The following is a 17,134-nucleotide window of genomic DNA, read 5'->3' as shown; positions in this document are numbered from 1 at the left end:
CGCTGGAAGACATTTGAATTTTATTCAGATATTGTATTCAAGGTTGTTTCCCCTCCTTGTATCCCCTCCTCGATACTAAACGGAACATATCAAGGCAGACAGGATCGCGTCATTAAGACGACTATAATCGCTGGTCAAATTCCATGGGTTTATATACATCTTGAGGAAGGGATCTTAGCGCGTATTGTTTAGTCTTTTGGGTGGCCTGACAGGATATGGCTATCTGCAGGTGTCAAGAGATAACCCTGCGTCGCAGGGTAGTAGCGCGTATTGTTTGGGTCTTCTGGGTGGCTCGACAGGATGTAATTATCTGCAGGTATCGGAAGATAAGCCTGCATCACACGGTCAACGACGGGGCTCAAGCCTAAACGGAGAAATGAATAGCTTATCGGTCTTCTCGTTCAAGGTACGAACAAAATGCATTGTGCGAAAAGAAGCACCATGGTGCATAAGTAATTAACTCGTGAAAGCGTGCACACCTTTCGTGGCCTCTTGACACGCGTGCTCATTAGAAGTCAGCATCGATATGCTAATTATTCGTTGTCGGTGCGATTGACAGACTCGCTCGGTGTCACGCCTGGTAAATATTGACGCGGATTTGGCCTTGTTACAGTCCATCCTTTACGCGTTAACAAGGTCATTACCGATCGTCGATCATTCGTGTGATTACGTTTAACTTTCTAAATAGCTATCGGACCGATCCAGTTCACTGTAATCACAGATCCAGGTGGAAATTGGCAACTAATCGATAATCGATCGTCAGTTATGCGTGCATACGATCCTCTTAATTATGGCGGGCAATTTGCCGATTTTTTGATCGAATTAACATTGGAATTAGTCCGTGGGCATTTCAGACCCGATCTAATCGTCCAGAAATCTCGCTGCCCGACTTCGGAATTCGATTTCACCGTATTTTTTCAGAATTTCATTCGTGGAATTCGTCGCATCCGCGAACTGATTCAGACATGCGACCGACACCGTTTCGTTCAGATATCGAACTTACACGGAGTTTCTAACTCACCCCTAACCCTTCCATTGTTCGATGAATTCTGTGCGACACCACGAATGCAACAGAACGAACCTAAACGCTTGTAATAACTTCGAGAAATTCGCGAAGGAATGTATTAATGGGTTCACAGTTTGCGCGGCTAACGACCTCGCTTTTCGATTTGCCGGCATTCTAGCGAGTAGACGCACCACGCTCAGATTTTATGGTCTTTTCTTCCCGTAATGTCTGCGACGGGAAAAAAAGTCGTGAATCGGTCGTCATTTTCCACGAAATAGAGATCGTAGGAAATAGCTCGTGCTCACAGGCATGCATTATGCTTGTATGCATATCGCGAACTCATCTGCATTTTGAAAGCGACCTGCTCGCTCCTGTTGTTCAAACAATATCCTCGAAGTTTCTAAAAGCTATCCGTACTAGTTAGAAATCCTCCGAGAAGCTGCAGACTCACGGGGGCAAAGAACGTATTCAGGTTTGCGCAAACTGCTGCTTGAACAGAAGCCAAAGAGTGTACAAATTGACCGATTGATGGAACTGGAGCAAGAAGTTACACAGATTTTTTGGACTCCTTTCGCAAGAACGAAAGCAGCGAGGATCTACAAATTAGATAGAAGGTGTTGATTAAGCAAATCGAGTAATTTCTCAGTGACACCTTCCGCTGAAAATGGGCGGAAAAATTAGGTCGTATAATGGCGAACGGTAACCGAAACAATAGCAGAACGTCTGAAAGACTGAAACCAAGAAATATTGAAAATAAAAAAAAAAAAACATAAAATCTTTCTCGAAAGTGAAAGACCATTTCCATCAATTTTGAAACGAGTACACTCATCTCTAGCTATTCCGCGGATAAATATAAACGATTGTTAGCTAAAAATTCAGCGATTCCTCAGAAACTGCTCGGACATTGGCGATTCTCCCTCGGCAATGTCCGCCATGTTGGATTCCGAGTTCAAGCGCCTTCGACTGGTAATTGTTGCGATTTAAGACTGTTTCGAGTGCTTCCTCTTCGCGGGGCTGTTTAAAATTCTATGCAACACGTGGTGCGTCAGCCATCGTTTGTCTATTCCGTTCACTACCTGTGCGATGGCCCACTTGTGCAGGCTAATGTCCACGCATGCAATCGAAACCGAAAACGAAAGGCACAACGTTCGCGAGTATGGGAATTCCAGTTTGCGGTATCGTGAGCGGTTTGGTCGCGTCGTCGCGGCGATATCCGTGACCGACTCGTTAATTACGGTAGACGAGGCTTTAATTGCCCGACTGACACCGCGATGCTCACTTCTTCGTTGACGTGTCATTAAATTGGATACAAATTTCCGTGATTATGTCGCCCGGCGAGCTTCTAGTGTCTTATGTTAGTAAACTTATGCTAATAGTAAGGACAGTTGTGTGATTTTATGACGGAATCGTTGACAGGTTGCCACGTGCACGATAGATGCAGCTGTGTCAAATAAATTTCAGCTAATTATCTAAGATTCGAAAATGATACGAACGTTAATTTCCCGCTCGATGTTTCGCCGATATAAAATTAAATTTTACTGGTGTCTGTTTTTAACCCCTTCACGGCTAAGGGAAACATTTATTTCCATTTTAAAATTGGCGATTGTCGCATTTAATTATAGCTTTATCTGCATTTAGATTTATCTGCATAGAACGTATGCCGAACGCAATTAAGTAAACGGGAACGTTTAGAAAAAAAAAGAATTGTCAGTACGCGGGCTGTACTCTGTTATTTCAGTTTATTGTGCCATGTAATAATATATCAATTTTGTGCAATAATAAAGTATATTTGAACAAATGAAAACAAACACCCGATAATGACAAATAATTCTATGGGAAAAATAATTCCCTGTGCTGGTTTTTATAAATTTTTTTTTATAGTTTTTATAAACTACTAGTATTTTGTTTTTTATCGTAATAATTATTATATTTACTTAAACTACACATTGTTATGTATCTTTCCTGTGATTTTTATTTATTTTACGTCTAAACAGACTAAAATAAACAGTTACATAGTAATACTTACTCTTAGTAATCTTATGATTCTGAAAGGGTTAACTGCGGAACGCTGCGAAGGTATACATATAAGCATCGGTACAATCGATACAATCGAAGATCGTGTCACAATTTGTCACTGAAATTGAAGGCAACAACCGATATACCCGGCCGTCAACGTCCAATTTCTCTGAGATCGTGTTCCCGAAAGATTTACGACCAAACAACAGCTCGCGCGTTACGAATTATCTGCTAATTGCCCTCCGGCTTTTCTAAAAACGAACAGTATCCAGGCCACGACGATTTTACGCGTTCACACTAGCCAAGCGTAGTCGCGTCTTTTAGCTTACGACAACTTTTTCAGCGGTGCCCGCTCGTTACGTTTCACCTAGTGGCATGATTTCGCGGCCGGACGATAATGAAATCTGCAGAGTCAACGGTTAACAAATTATCGACGATCCAACTCTATCCGTACTTTCACCGGAATCGATCTTGACGTCAGACACTTGGTAATCGAGATCCAGAATGCCGGAGCGATCCCGATCGAGGAGGATTCTTGGCGATCCAGAGAATGAGGGTCGCCGATTCGCCGACCGTAAACAATCGTCCGACACGCGGCGACAGTCTTCTCCGATCGTGGACAGCTGCTGCCCGAAACAATGGAATTAGCCGCGAATTAGGCGAATAGGCGGTCGCATTACTCTGGTCACGGGACCAGAAATTCGTTTTCCCTCGGAGCGTGTTCCTCGAATCCGCGCGTAACGAGCTCCATTTTGACTTCAATATTTCCGCCCGCGATTGTTCCGTGGCTTTCTTTTGGAAATTGAGAGAAACCTCGTGCCCCGTACTATAGTTAAGATTTAATGAAGATCGTGTACCGCATCTAGACTGGCAAATAAATTTCCGTTAAATTGAAGGATCGTAAATTGCTTCCTGCATTTTGACGACGACGCTGACGTTGAAGCTATCGAGCTCTAAAACTGTCTTCGTTAATTCGATAATCGTAGCATTAACAATCCGAGATCGGTGATTTAACCAGCCCCGGTGGTTTCAGTGCTCGAGAATAGTTTTCTTTTCAACCGGTTGGCTGTTGAATCATTTTGACTCGCACAGAACGTTGGAAAACTTATGATTTTAGAAATATTATTTTTGTATAGTTCAAATATATTTGTAGAAAAAAAGCTAAATGTATTTTCATTCCTCTTTTATTTTCTTTGTATCATGTGGCTGTCTCACGGGTTTATAAAAAACATATCAACATGTTTGTGTTTTCAACTTAGACCAAGAATCGGCGTTCGACTTTATCTTTTCCGAACGTAGAAAAGGACAGAAAATGAAACATAGATAATAACGCAATATGTAACTTTTTTATTTTTTATTATTTCTTAATGGGACTTTTGCCAAGAAAGTCCAGAAGTTCCAGAAAGTCCAAAAGTTCTATTTTCATAATAATATTGGTTAATTTTTTCATTTTGAACAAATTCGTGCAAGTAAAGTTGCCTTTAAGCTAAAGTTTTAGGTGTCCATATAAGTAGAACTAATGTACCACTTCTCAAAGAAACAATCGAGCTATTAGTTTCGGAACAATGTTCGTGTCCCAATATTACCTTATTCTAATAATATTTTTCTGTTTCACTTTCGATGAGTCCGAAGGATTAACGAAGACGTTGAGAGATTGAAAGTGCAATAAAATCGAGGAATCGTTAAATTAATCAGTCATGACTGTTGCGAGATAATTTCACCGTTCGAAATCTTACAATTAGTAACGGAAGAGCAAATGACATCGATCTGCCTGGTAGCTGGTACATCAGTTATTACATAATATACTGCATCGTGCTATTAGATTGTAGGTTGCAAAGTAGCTTCCCATGGAATCTCAGACGAATAACACTCTCCTCCAACTGAATTACTCATGTCAAATAAGACCGCTCGACGATATCGGGAAGGCTTCCACCTTCACGCTCGTTGCTAATACTTTCTCGCGTTATTATCTGTATCCTCGGATAACCTGGCACGCGGTCCATAAATCGTCGGGAAATAGACCTAACAGTATGTAACATCGGCGCGTAATCGAATCACTTTCTCATTACGCTCGCGAGAGAAATATTTTTCGCGAACGGGATCCTTCGACTCGACGATCCACATTGTTCTGAAATAAATACGAAATAAATAGGATACTAGTTAATATTTGTTCATGCTAATATTTGTTACTTTCGTCGCTCAAAATCAATGTTAATTTTACACATTTAGTATTCAAGTTTTACATTCGTCCGGTGCTTGATTAAATTAAGATCGAGGTGATCGTTCGATCCTTTTCGGAGTGGTTACTGCGATATCGTTATCAGATTTATGTATCTAGTTCTTTAATTATAATTCAATTGCTCGGAGTGTTTCAAGCGTGTCCAAAGTGTCAACAAAATTCACACTGGAAAAGGAAGAATCCATCGGGATATTCATAAATTCTCGAAGAAATCGAAAATCCGTGCAGCATCATAACTCATCACGTCGCACTGAAAACACCCGAATGACTTAATCAATGTAAACAAGCTAATGTCGGCGCCAATCTCGATGCGATATTGCCATTAGATAAATTAAATAAATGTGGCCCACGTTGGGAAAGTCGGTTACAAAAACGTGCAGAGATCTATGAATCTTCTCCGCTTCAATTGACACGTCTAGTTAATTAAAGAATTTAGCAGCCTCTTCGTAGCATCCGAACAAGAACTATCGGCTCCGGATTCCTCGATCGTCTTATCCAACAGTATTTTTAATGAGCGGATTTAAACTGGATCGGTCGGTCAAACGTCTCGATCGATTCAATCCCGTGATTTTTTGTTCCTCGACATCGCAAACTAGCATAATTACAGGATAATGTCGACCACTTCGATGAAAAATCGATGAGATTTGCCAACAATAGGCTTGTACGATTTGTCTCCGATGAAATAGACCGTCAATTATCGGATTAAGGTTATCGATATAGGAAAAGATATACAGGGTGTCCCAGAAATGTCTCGCAATCCGAGAATGGGAGGTTCCTGAGGTAATTTGAAGTAAGTTTGTCCTTGGCGAAAATGCAATCCACGGCTTTGTTTACGAGTTATTAACGAAAAAGAAATGACCAATGAGAGGTGAGATATGCTGGCGCAAGGCGGCCGAGCCAATGAGCGGAACTGGGCTTCGCGCGCTCGTTGGCTCGGCCGCCAAGCGCTAGGCGAGCTCGTCTCTCATTGGTCAGTGTTTTTCGTTAATAATTTGTAAACGAAGCCACGGGTTGCATTTTCGCCAAGGAAGAAATTAATTCAAATGATCCCAGGAATTTCTCATTTCCGGCTTGCGAGACATTTTTGGGACACCCTGTATGTATTTCACACATTTCTTATGGATCCTTTTTCCTCGCTCGACGAATTAATATTCTGGACCAGTGTGACGACTGATCGTGTTCGCCAATGGGGCTCCCTGTTTCCGGGCGTCGCCAAGCTATCTGGATCGGGGAATCGGGTGCAAGGTTATTATCGGCTCATATCCTGGCGATGCCACAAGAACTGGGTCACCGAATTATCAGGGTAAGCAGGTTGCGTCGCGATCGCCGCGTGTCCGAGGATTCCGCCTCGGGCCCCCGGAATCTGGTTCTTATCGGGGCCCCTCGACGATTTCTGCGTGCACTTTTTTTGGGGATGCACGAGTGAAAGGCGTGCTACCATCTTTTATCGCCGCCACGGGCGAACCCATCATCACCGTTCTACAGCTTCTATATATTTTTCTGCCAGCTTTTTCGATCCAGATTTTACGCCAATCCGAGTGCTTAACAGACATAATCGGAAAGCGGCAGCACGTGGCCGATCAGATTACAACTGTGCGAATCCGTATGCTAATCAAATTTTCACAGTTCTTTCTTCTGTAGAGAGAGGTTGTCCAATGATGCGATCTAAATGGCGTTAATTAATAAGTGGGCTACGGAGAATAGCTTTTTTGTTAAGATCAGTTCTTGCAGGGTTTTCTAAAGAATCGCTAAAAATTTTCCACGATGGCGAACATTTTTAGTTGTGTCAATTTCTAGCCAGTTGCATTGCCAGCGTCACGTTTTGCCGAAAAGAATTTTTTCTACACGAATTCTTTGCGGATATTCGTGTAATTTTTTTACAAGCCGAGTTTACTGTTTATTATTTACAATTATATTATTTACAATTACATTATTTAATATTATATTATTTACAGTTATATTATTTACAATTATATTATTTATAATTATATTATTTACAGTTATATTATTTTCAATTATATTATTTACAGTTATATTATTTACAATTATATTATTTACAGTTATATTATTTACAGTTATATTATTTATAATTATGTTATTTACAGTTATATTATTTACAATTATATTATTTACAATTACATTATTTAATATTATATTATTTACAGTTATATTATTTACAATTATATTATTTATAATTATATTATTTACAGTTATATTATTTTCAATTATATTATTTACAGTTATATTATTTACAATTATATTATTTACAGTTATATTATTTATAATTATGTTATTTACAGTTATATTATTTACAATTATATTATTTACAATTACATTATTTAATATTATATTATTTACAATCATATTATTTATAATTATATTATTTATAATTATATTATTTACAATTATATTATTTACAATTATATTATTTACAAGTCGTGTTACGAAAGTATATCGAAGCAAACAGGTCGCATTTTAACTAAATAATCATCTTTCGAAAGAAGATACGAACGTTCTTCTATTCATTCAAAAATCCGACATTTCATACGCACCAACCTAACGCATAATATTGGTGAACACCTGTAAACGTCGTTACTAACACTACACACGCCTCCACTTTTCGTTTCATTCGCAAAAGATACACAACAACGGCACGCACACTTGTGCTTTCGATCTCAAACCAGACATCTACTATCTAGATCCTCCCACTATCAAAAACATTTGTCAATCGAAGAACGGGCAGCAGGTGCGCGAACGTGTATCGAACAACATCTGTTATCCGAAGCCCGTAGCAACCACAGCTCCAGCAATCGTTCCGGTGACCCATTGATCATAGAAAATCGTACGATCTCGATACAGCGCCACCGGCGAGCATATTAATTTCTGATCGAGCGTAAATCATAATTGTCGAGAAACTGGGCGCGAGCCTGTGTTCCGAACAAATCGCTTTTCATGTTCGGAGAGATCGAAATCCAATCGGCACGATATCACTTAGGCATTCCCGTCTCGGCATAAAAACATAAATAAACACGTAGCGAAGTACCGTTTCGAGAGAATGAGAATGAATCGAATGGTGATCGAGGAGGGTAGACGACGCGGGATAAGGATGCTGCGACGTTACCAAATGCCTCGGGTCTGTCAATGCAGTTTTACAGCTTCGAAACTGGTCTTTTATTGTCGTTGACGTCGTCGGGGACTTTCCAGCGCAATGCGATTTAATTTACGACGGTGCACCGACATTCCTGTAAACAGTGGACGACATCAGCGACGGCCGGGGCAGTTCACCGGCTATGATAAGCCGAAGTGTGCCGATCAAAACCTGCATCGAGCGCGATCGAGACTTTTGTGCGGCGTTCGCCGGCGTTTTGTTTCTTCGAACCGGTGTCTCGGTAGAAACAAACGATTTCAAAACAAGCAGCTGCGCTAGATCCAACGAATACCAGCGTTGCGCTGTGATTTAGCGTAGATACCTACCGCCGGGATCGAGGAAAGTAGTATAATTTTACAGCGACGTTTATCTGGGAAGATAAAATCTACTTCATCGATCATGGCGATCCTTGGTTGTACCTTCTTGGAATAATGGAGTCACGGGACACCCTCGGGGTCTGAAGCGAAACAACTAGATTAGGGCTCCGGCATTTTGGAATTCGAAGAGCGGATCCGATGCGCGGAGTTGATTCGTTAGAAAACGTTAGAGCGTGCGCTATTTGAGCCGTTTATTTTGAAAGTGGCATAAGTCACTTCTTTTTTTTTAACCTTTTAGGCACGACGCGCCACTATAGTGGCTTCCGCGGATGTCATCTCTCTGAACGACGCGCCACTATAGTGGCTTTCGCGGATGTCATCTCTCTGAACGACGCACCACTATAGTGGCTTACTCTAGTAGCTCTCTCGGTCATCGAATTAAATAATCGTCTTCATATGCATTGTTTCACACTTCTTTTGTCTTCACATCGATTTACAACAGTCTTAACAATATACAGACAGAATATACAGACACTCTGTACAGTATATATCAGACTCTGCTGTCCAGAGAAACAGCCTCGCGCAGAATTCAGCCGTACCTAAAAGGTTAAATGAAAAGATATCGTTCAATTGTAATTAGTGTTACCATTAACTCGACTTTTTTGAAAAAGTAACTTATGCCACTTTCAAAATAAACGGCTCATTTGAAACGGCGGGAAAATAAAAATAGAAAGTAAAGATATGAGAAATGGTTTGCTCGGAAATCGGAGATGAGATGATTAACGCAAGCAGTAATACTAACTGGCATGTATTGCTTCACAAAAGTGAGAAGACCGAATTTATTTAGAATTTGTAAAGTTTTTATTATAAAACTTGCTCCAATAATATAACTTATTCAAGCGTTTTCCACGAAACAGTCTTAGAGAAAGAGACTTGAGACTTTTCAGAATTGCGAAATAAGAAAGCGGTCACTTTGACCGCGGTAGGTTTAGCGTTAAATTGGGTAAACAAAATTCTGCCGTGCAGAAACTAATGCGATAAGCAGCGATTCATTTTTGTCAAATGTCTAACCTACTTTCTTAACATTTCACGGTTCGTGTTGATCCTCCTTTCGAGGCCGTTGGTTATCGACTTGCTGTAACAGTGATGCAAGCCGAAAGCAACTGCCGGGACGTCATCGATGTGAAACTAGAATTGCAACCGGTTAGATAATGGATCTTCGGTTTGTGACTCTATCATCGATTGCGATTTTATTTGGGTTCTTAAGAGTTACTAATTTTCTGGTCGCTATCTATATGAAAATTTTAGAACATTTTAGAAGCAAATGATAAAAATCTTTATTGATGTTGACGTTAATGCCGCGTAATACGTAGCCTTGTTGTTCGCATTCGCAGAGTTAGATTTCACTCGGTTCACCGATTTAATCAGTTATGGGAGACCTGATTTCAAATTGATGAAGCTATTTAGATTCGGTGACGCCAGAAGATCCTGAAGTATATTAAAAATGGATAATAGAACTAGGATAACAATTAGGTCAGGCTCTTATCTAATCCTTGTTAATCGAGTTCTCCAATATATTTAAACAGTCTTGAAAAGGGGAGAGGGACAATCGTCATAATTAATGAATAATAATAATTAACATAATAACAGCAGATTTTATGCGTTTATGAGAAAAATGGGCAAGCGAAATATGGAACGATAAAAACAATCGAAGAATTTAAAAACACTGTTAGATCGTTTCCAATTAGCTAAATTTGATAACAGAACGAGTACATTTTTATTCGACTGCGGTTTATTGCAATCTAGGTAGATAAATTTTATTTTGCACAAAGTTCCGTTGCCTAATTATAATCGTCAGGATATCTCCTCCTCAAAATTACTATAGAAACAACCTGCCAGCAAAGTAGAACATAAGCTCAGTGAGTACGTTGGTTATGGGTCAGACACGTCGAATTGATATCAAATGAGGAAATTTGAAATCGCAGAGCAAATCAACAAATCCTGACGACGAGTGCATATCAAATAACTCGGATGGCATAATTAGATCGTATTCGGATCACGCTGACTTCTGCGTCTTAATTTTATCGTTTTCTATAATATCATGTTTACCTTGTCAATAGCATTTAAATCGGCGCAATAAAAATTGTGTTAATTGAGTACAACTTAATTATACCACCGGTTTCTCTTCGAGTCTCCACGGTTTTGCATTGCGCCAATTTATTTTTGACACGAACGCATACAAAGCACAGCCTATTAACAAATGTTCAACATCAAAATCCTTCGACTGTCTTCATTCAAACGCCCAGAAGAGATCTGCTCCACCGAGCTACTGGCTTCGAAATCCATTTCCCCATAAACTCCAGCTGACAATGGAGGTTCATTACCTCCAGACAACTGTTTCCGCATAATTGCATCGCGCATTCGCCAGCGTTCGCCGCGGCGCATCGGCGACACCTGGACAAAAAGGGGGACACACGTTTGCAATCAGCGTTGCGGTCGTCCCCTAATCGAGCGATTATAAAACCGTTAATAACAACGCCCCGAATAGGGTCGCAGTTCTCCGAACAATCGGCGCCATTGGGTCCGCGAAAATTGCTCGATATCTCGAGCATTCGACTTCCTCCGATTCGATAGCCGGTCCCATTGCTCGCGCGGGCTTGTGTCGGTCCCATTGCCAGCCGGCTGCAGGTCTGGCCGCATGTCTGTCTGTCTGCAGCGAACGCGTCCAAGCTCCAGTCTCCGATGCAACATTATCTAAGCCGTGGACCGGTACCCCCACCGACCTAAATGCACCACGTATAAATGCTCAAGACACCTTCTAACCAGTGTCAGTGAGATCGTGGACCTAATCTCGTTCACGAACGAGATCCAGGCGTGTCGCGACAGCCTCCGACTCGATTTCCGCGGGAACTTCGGCACGTCCAAGGCCATGGGAACAGCCTCGAGGAGACCTCGCGCCGGATAGCCAGTGATCGAAATTGAACTCGAGACATTATGCGTGAGACGCGCGTTCGACGACATCCGGAGTCGTTTCTCGTGCGGCTGAGGCTCGTTTTGTTGGTGGTGGTCCTTCATCTTGCCGGACAGAGTCTGGCGTACGACAACTCGACCAGCGTGTTCGTCGAGAGATGCAGAGCCGACTGTGCCATGCAGAGGGATTTTCTCAGCTGCGGGAAGTTCAGGGTTGTTAGGTGGCTGAATAGTGTCGTCAGGGAGAAGGTATTGTACTTTTCTTCTGCGCGAAGTGTCGCTGTAGAAGGATTTTTATTTGGCGCAGAGATTATTCGGAACGGAGAGTCGGGGATTCTGGTTAGCGGGATTGTTTATTCTTTGGGATTAGTAGAACATGCACGTGAGCCGTGGACTATTATGTTTACACGTGGGTGGCAGTGAGAGTACTAACACTGAACTTGCTGCAGTGGGACGCCACTTTCTCGGGCTTTTATTTTTTAATTAAGGCCACCGGACTCACTTGGCCACTTACCTCGCTTCTGGCTTCGTGAAACTTGGACTTGTCATAATTGTTTCTGTACGCTCAGTTGAAAATTTTTTCCGAGTGTCTTTCAGGTTGTGTAGATAATTGGTACACTTTTAATAATTTTATTTCTTGGATCAATTTAGATGACCGTTTTTTTATACTAGGTCAATAGAAAATTATTTCTAAGTGTCCCTCAACTTGTGTAAGTAATTGGTAGGCTTTCTAATAATTATTTTTATTTCTTGGATCAATTTAAATGTCTTTTCAAGTGTCGTATACTTAACATAAACACTTGGGGCATTTATAAACTTTGCCTGTCTCTTGGGAGTCGATTAAAAAATATTTATTGGACTCTTCGAAGTTGCAGGAACACCTGGTTCATTTTTAAACATTCATTCTCTTTTTTGGATAAATTTCAATATATTTTCACGTATCTTTTATATCGTAAACACTTCGTAAATTTTCTATAATTATTTCTTTCTCTTGGACCCCAATTGGAAGATATTTCCAAGTGTTATCTGAATTATATAATCACTTAGTAACACTTTTTACAATCATTTTCTTCTCTTGGATCAATTAAAGAAATATTTCCAAGCGTTAATTAAATTACGAAATCGCTTGCTAACATCTTTTACAACCGCATCACACTTCTGACTTAATAAAAATATGTCAACAAGTGCTTTTTAAATCGTGCAAACAATCAAATCATTTTTAAACACCATTTACACTTGACTCCAACACATTTTTGTCGTCTTGAATCAACTTTCTTCGTTTTGAAAACGGAAGGTAGGAAAGGGAAGACGTTTTCACACCGCGTCGCCAATTCATTAAAGAAACAGTAGCTCGTTCACGGTCAACAACTCGCTAGTTCATGCGAAGGTGCTAATAGCTTGCGCCAAGATCGAAAGTCTAGAAAGTCATCAAGTCGAGCATTGCCCAGAAAATCTATTCTCACGCCTCGTTAGGGTATCATCGCGCCCCCTAAACTTGCACTTCCTCGTTTCGCTTTAGGAGTTCAGCTATGGTCCGCTTCGCGTTGTCAGGATACCGTCTCTGCCAAGCCAGTTGATTCTTCCGAAAGTGCCACAGTCTAGGGTGTTCAAGAGCGGCGCAATCGACGCCTTGAACTTCGCCAGGGACATCGTCGAGGACCTATTAACGAAACGCGCTGTTGTCTACACCATTGACAATGCTATGGCTGGGAGAAGTTTTGGAACTATGCCGATGATCATGGACGAGGGCGAGATCACCCTATTGCAGGCCAGGAAGGAGTCCGATGGTAATTTCGATGATTTCATTAATTTCGGTTCATACTATTCTTCATTTTTTAGATAATTTTGTAGGGTATATTTATTTATTTAATTGACTAAACACGTTTTGATCCGACAGAAAGCACTAAATTACAATAAAATTCTCAATTTATTAAGAACATCAGCTAATTATCATGCAATTAGTGCAACGATAAATAACATTCTTTTATTTAAGCGGTGTGCTAATTTCGACGAGTACGCTCGTTATAGCAGAAAATATTGCCACTTCTTCGTGACGAGTATATTCGTCAAAAAGAGCCGAAAGGTTACGAAGGATACACTTCCATATTCTTCGTTAAATTATGTGGATCGTCTAATCCGCAGACGACTGGAGGCTGTTCAAGAAGAAAAAATCGGTGATCCTGCCTCTGCTAATCCTCTTGAACCTGATCAAGCTGAAGCTGTTGCTTCTGCCAGTGTTCCTCGGCGTGCACTTCATCAAGAAGTTACTGGTCCTCGGCTCATTGTTGCTGCCATCGATCCTGTCCCACCTAAAGATCTGCAAGGTGCCGCAGCCACAACCCCACATGTATCCGCATCAGACCTGGGCCACAGCAGCGGAAGCGCCTGTCGACTATCCGACAGGTAAACGAACCCAAACCGCCGCGTTCCGTCAGCTGATCGGTCTTGTAACAGCCGAGGACGTTCCGAGTGTCCTTGAACGATCGCTCCGAATACTTCTAATCGATCGAACGACCAATGAAAGATTGCCGTCAACAACAGTTACATAACGTTCGACGATTCCGCGGGATTACGGGCTGCACGAGTGACCGAATTCGTTAATGTTTCGAGCACGACGATAATTCACATAATCACGCGACCTTGTACATGGCTAAGTTCAACGTCGCTGGAGCGTGGTAGTCGCTCATTTGCCGAATACACCCCCGTCCATAAGTTTCCAGACACTTACGTATTCCCGAATAGATCGCGATCGTGGAAGACGGATAGACGAAAGATGAGACGAGTAATTTATTAGTATAATTTTAATTATACCAGTGATACACGTACACATATTTTCACCGATATACGCGTGAGAAATTAAAGCGATATTGTTTCTTTGCTCATAATCAAAAATTGCTCGTAATATCCAAGGATAACATCAAGTTTGTAGGTGAACGTAATTAATTCATAACATAAACTATACTTGTGAGATATTTGAACGGTATTCACAATTATGTAAGTTTCCGGAAACTTATGGACGAGGGTGTATATTGGCCATAAGGGTTCGTCGACAACGTCGATCGAACTGTGCTCGTCGAGGACACTTCGTTCTTGAAGCTGTTTTTTCTTGATCCCGCAGGATACGGACAGGAGGAGGCGTGGGCCCACAGAAACGACTACCAAGGTCATCTGGGCTACCCTGGCTACCCTGCTTACCGCCACCCCTACGGCTGAGGCTGACGAACTCCGTCGATCGTTGCTTTTCGTCTCGTTCGTTGCTGTCAGCGTCCTAGGAAAACCGGCATAAATATTGGTTCCTTTTTTGCGGCGTCTTTTTCGGCGCATTCTGCACGTGCCAACGGTCTCCTCCCGGTGACTCATTAATCTCCTTACGGCGCTCCAAAGCGTCCTAAGCAGCGTCGAACGACCGGTCGCGCGTAGAAACTTCGTTCAACGGTGATTACCGGCTGTTCGCCGTGAAATGCACTTGCGAAGTAACGCTTTCACGCTGCTTCGTCGGGCCGTGGCGGGATCGAGATCAGCTTTCGGTGGAATCAAGGCGCGGGGCTTCGGATTAATTTATCAAACGTTCGGGCGGGTTCGGAACGAGACCGGGTCTCTGTTCCGTCGCTTTTTATTTTTAGCTCGGTCCTGCTGCCGACTGTTAGACAATGACAATCCGCGTGACAGTGGTCAGAGTCACGGAAGGCGTCGGTTCTTTTTTTCGAAGATTGCATCGCGGCCCGTGCAACTTTTCCACAGCAGCGAACGAACTCGAGGCGCACGCGAACCTCGTTCAACAAGCTTGAATGTTGTCCGCGAATAGATTTAGTAGCGCGAATACGGTACCGAGAAATTTCGACCGGTGCCTCGCGTGATGACAAAGACTTCCTGCATCATAATGGACTGGAGTGTGCTTGCGAATATATGCGGTGACTGGGTGTATCTTGATGCAATAAATCGAATGCGCAAGGCGAGGATCTTGACGTTTCTGAGAGATTTGCTGTTGATTGGAGTACGGTACCCCATCGTGGGCGAGGATCGTTCTCTGTGAGATGGTCCCGAAAGGACTCGGTATGTTTTTTAACCGTTTGAGTCCCAGGAGTGATTCAGAAAACACGGTCGGAAAGTGGCGAACAGCGTAATAGCGCTTGTCTTAATTGATTGCGAAGAGAACCAAGCGGCGCGATAGCGCTCTTCAAGATTGACGAACAAAACAAAAAGAAAAAAAAATGAAAAAAGCAGCTATGCGATGTACGTGCGTCACTATAGTTTGATCGCGACACAAGATCTGTTAACGATGTTTTTGAACCTTAAGGAGAATGTCTTAAGATTTGAGAACTATTCTTGAAGAATCACCGTAAGTCGAGTCATGATTTTTGAAGGACCACTCAAGATCCGAGGATTGTCCTTCAAAAACCACTTAAACTTTAAGGACCATCCTTGAAGGATCATCCGAGGTCTCAGGATAGCTTGTAGATGATTATCGAAGACCTGCGAAGATTCTCAAAGGTCTACCAACTTCAAGGATCCCCTGTTGCGTCTATGAACTCAGCAAATTCTCTAGCTACCGTTTATGCAAGACCACTTCTCAAACTGACTAACAACGAACTATCAAGTCAAATTAAATCAACCATCCGTCTAAGTTGTCCATTTAGACCTCTACTCGCTCCTACATCTAACACTTGAACATTCTCCAGCATCGAGTTGCTGCACGATCCTCTTACCCAACAATACATACACAATACCGACACGCGATCCGCTCACTAAACAGAGCTAATCACCAGTTTCCCCGGTTAATGGCTTCAATTAGCAATGATTACGGTTAAGGATCGTTCAGCATCGTTTAAGCAACGCCACCGGCGAGTCCTCCGAAAAGAAAATGCTTTTGTTGGGCATTGGCGGTCAAGGTCGGGCCAGTCGCGGCACGGGTGACCTACTGACAGATTTGGACCCGCGCCCTGGCCCCGGTGCGTGCACGCACGCTTCCTGCCGCGCGTGCTGACCCACGCCAGACCGTTATCGGTCCCCGAGACCAGTCCCAGGCGGATGTAGCTCGACGCAGCGCGGCTCCGACTGCAATCGTACGCGTGCTCGTCGCTCTGTCCGAGCGAGTGGGACTGTTTCGCGACAGCGGTACTATGCTAACCATCCACGAGGCAGCTAATGACAATGATCGGGGGGCCTGGTCGGGCTGAAACGGTAGACGCCCGGCACGGGAATCGGCAGGCGATGCCCGAGACCGAGACAGTCGACACGCAGCCCTGAACCCGCCTAGCCATAACTCGACCGTTACGTTCTTACGTTAGAACCGACCTGCAAGCGAGTATTAACATAACGGCACGCGATCGCGATGCGTACACCCGATGCTCCGAGGCAGCATGGTCGCTACTACGGCGCCGATGAAGGATCGCTGCCGGTCACTAACTAGGCCCTTTTCGCGGTTCCAGCTCTCAGTT

The 17,134-nt window shown here is 42.6% G+C and overlaps 1 protein-coding gene across 1 annotated transcript; it reads left to right on the top strand.

Annotated features, from left to right (window-relative positions):
- Positions 1 to 11,541: 11,541 nt before the first annotated feature.
- Positions 11,542 to 15,672, top strand: LOC117228359 (uncharacterized). Its single transcript, XM_033484067.2, has 4 exons — positions 11,542 to 11,945; positions 13,216 to 13,483; positions 13,839 to 14,099; positions 14,815 to 15,672. The coding sequence occupies exons 1-4, from the start codon at positions 11,721 to 11,723 to the stop codon at positions 14,907 to 14,909; spliced, it is 849 nt and encodes a 282-aa protein (XP_033339958.2). The 5' UTR covers positions 11,542 to 11,720; the 3' UTR covers positions 14,910 to 15,672.
- The last annotated feature ends 1,462 nt before the right edge of the window (positions 15,673 to 17,134 follow it).

The sequence above is a fragment of the Megalopta genalis genome, chromosome 15, assembly GCF_051020955.1.
Source record: "Megalopta genalis isolate 19385.01 chromosome 15, iyMegGena1_principal, whole genome shotgun sequence".
NCBI classification, from domain to species: Eukaryota; Metazoa; Arthropoda; class Insecta; order Hymenoptera; family Halictidae; genus Megalopta; species Megalopta genalis.
The sequence above is the reverse complement of the archived record's forward strand: the minus strand, read 5'-3'. Positions and strand labels throughout refer to the sequence as shown.

What these genes read in the sequence shown, in the direction of transcription:
- LOC117228359 (XM_033484067.2), top strand. Translation starts at nt 11,721, where the DNA reads ATGCGTGAGACGCGCGTTCGACGACATCCGGAGTCGTTTCTCGTGCGG. An exon ending in GGCCAGGAAGGAGTCCGATG is followed by an intron (nt 13,484 to 13,838) that starts GTAATTTCGATG and finishes TCTAATCCGCAG; the next exon opens with ACGACTGGAGGCTGTTCAAG. An exon ending in GCCTGTCGACTATCCGACAG is followed by an intron (nt 14,100 to 14,814) that starts GTAAACGAACCC and finishes TTGATCCCGCAG; the next exon opens with GATACGGACAGGAGGAGGCG.